Source organism: Elephantulus edwardii, unplaced genomic scaffold, assembly GCF_000299155.1.
Source record: "Elephantulus edwardii isolate Elephantulus edwardi_28Jun2011 unplaced genomic scaffold, EleEdw1.0 scaffold00208, whole genome shotgun sequence".
NCBI lineage: Eukaryota > Metazoa > Chordata > Mammalia > Macroscelidea > Macroscelididae > Elephantulus > Elephantulus edwardii.
This window is the reverse complement of record NW_006399958.1, coordinates 2163498-2165833: the sequence shown is the minus strand read 5'-3', so window position 1 is coordinate 2165833 and position 2336 is coordinate 2163498. Positions and strand designations below refer to the sequence as shown.

Here is a 2336-nt window from a genome sequence, read left to right as displayed (position 1 = left end):
TACCTAGTACCACGACCCCTTCTACACCCAGCCTGGAAACTGAGGAGGACTTGAAGCACTTGCTGCAGAGGGTCAAGGACTGCAGTGTCCAATATTCATTGAGGCTAAATGTCAAGAAGACAAAGATTCTCACTGCTGGACCAATTGGAAGCATCATAATGGATGGTGAAAAGATTGGGTTTGTTCACAGCTTTAGTTTGCTTGGCTCCACAGTCAGCATTCTTGGCACCAGTAGGTAGGAAATTAAAAGACGTGTTGCAATGGGAAAATCTGCTGTTAGGGACTTCTCCAAAGTCTCTATGGAGAGTAAGGTGCGTCTGATACAAGCCATGGTCTTTGCTATCACTTGTTATGCATTAGAGAGTTGGACAATGATCAAGGGGAATAGAAGGAGAATTGATGCCTTTCAGCTGTGGTGCTGAAGAAGAGTATTGAGAATACCATGGACTGCTAGGAAAACAAACAGATTCATCCTGGATAGGGTTAAACTGAGAGGCTCCTTGGAGGCAAGGATTCTAAGGCTTCATCTGACATACTTTGGACATGTTGTAAGGAGGGACTGGTCCTTGGAGAAGGAAATGATGCTTGGGAGGGTGGAGGGACAGCACAGGTGGTGAAGGCCCTCTATGAGGTGGATTGATTCAGTGACCGGGGTAATTGAGATAGGAATGTCAGAAACAGTGCAATTGGCATAGGACATAGCAGAGATTAGGGCTGTTGTACATAGGGTCGCTTTGAGTCGCAAGGGACTCGATGGCAGATAACAACAACGACAACAACTTCGGTTACGTACCGAGGCTCTTTCCAACTCTTCGATTATGTTGATGGTGGTGTTGACCCAGAAGCCAGATGTGGTGGACGTCACTTGAAGGATGTTGTCCAGGATGTTTGCGTTCACACGCACACCTCCTATCCACCACTGCACGGACAGTGTGGGGATCCCATGGAGGGAACAGATGAACTTCGGTGTCCTCTCCAAGCAACAAGGGAAGTTGAGAAGTCTGGGGAGAGCTGTGGGGAAGGAGGATCCGGAGTCAGCAAGACACTCTGATTTCCCTTCCTCATTTCATCTAGAACTCAGTCTTCTGCTTACTTACGCTCACAGGCTGCTTCAGAAGGGCTTCCCGGAAGCCCAGAGATGCTGAATCCTTCATAGTAGTTCCCCTTATCCTCCGTCACTCATATGCCTCATATAGGGGCTCAGGTCTTCCCTCTGACCTTCAGTCTCAGAAGCCCTGGGGAAAATCTGCTTTCTTGTCAAATTTCTTCCTTTTAAGATTTCCTCTTTATTTTAGGTCCACCGTTTCTCCCACACTTGACACCCGGCTCACCAGAACTCACAAGACACTTGGGGAAAAGGCTACGCTACTTCTGGTCAAGTTGTCTGAGGACAAGTTCAAGGGGCATCCGAGGGTGGTGTCAAGGTCTTCAGCATTTGGGAAGAGAAGTTCGTGGAAGTGGCTGTGACGCGCTGGGTCCTTTCCAGGTTAGGAGAAGGCCTTTGTTTTCTTCGTAGGTGCCTTGGATGGTACAAGTCAGAGTTACAGGCTCACCAACCGTAAGAATCTCTGGGATTGGTGGCCTAGTGGCAAGGACCTGTAACTACAATCCCAGAGGCGCACGGTTTGAATCCACCAGATGCTCTGCTGGGGAAGGAGGAAAAATTTCCTCCTGTACCAGTCAGATCTGATTTGACTGTACACTCACACAAAAATAATAATAATAATAAAAATCTCTGGAATGTGGAGATCTGGCGCAGGGTTTACCTGAAGAAGAGACAGTGGGTGGACTCAAAGCTTGAAAAGGGCCCCTCAAGGGCAGTTCCCTGTAATTTCAATGTGACAGAGTTCTCTCCCTCTCACTGGCTTTTTTGAACACCCACAACCTTATGGAATATGAAATCATTATTGAGTGGCTTTCCACAAATAGACTTCCTTTCTTTGCATGCAAGAGTGAATATGGGTGAGTTTTCTGAGGATCTACACTGCCTCCAATCTGTTACTTGCCCTCCCTCCAGTTAGACTTTCCAGCCTCTGTTATTACTTCACCACCCTCCTTCCTATCTCCTATTCTCCCCTTAAGCTCTGCCCATTCTCAGCACTACATGTGGTCTATTTCCTCCTCTGTAGTTTCTTGATCCACTGCTGCTAGGGAAGTCATGGCTTCTCTCTTTGCAGTTTTTAAGTGGTTATTGTTTTTTAAATTTTATTATTTTTTATTATTATGATTGAGATTGTTCACAGCTTCAGTTTGCTCGGCTCCACAGTCAACACTCTTGGCACCAGCAGTCAGGAAATCAAAAAGCGTATCACAATGGGAAAGTCTGCTGTTAGGGA

At 46.7% G+C, this 2336-nt stretch overlaps 1 protein-coding gene across 1 annotated transcript in view; it reads right to left on the bottom strand.

The window, feature by feature from the left end:
- The window catches only part of IGLON5 (IgLON family member 5), a 48585-nt gene extending 47431 nt beyond the window's left edge, over nucleotides 1-1154 (bottom strand). The window contains exons 1-2 of the mRNA XM_006897362.1: nucleotides 1098-1154; nucleotides 794-919 (exon numbers count right to left, since the gene is read on the bottom strand). Coding sequence (XP_006897424.1) covers nucleotides 794-919; nucleotides 1098-1154 — 183 coding nt within the window. The remainder of the gene's footprint in view (nucleotides 1-793; nucleotides 920-1097) is intronic.
- Between the last annotated feature and the right edge of the window lie 1182 nt (nucleotides 1155-2336).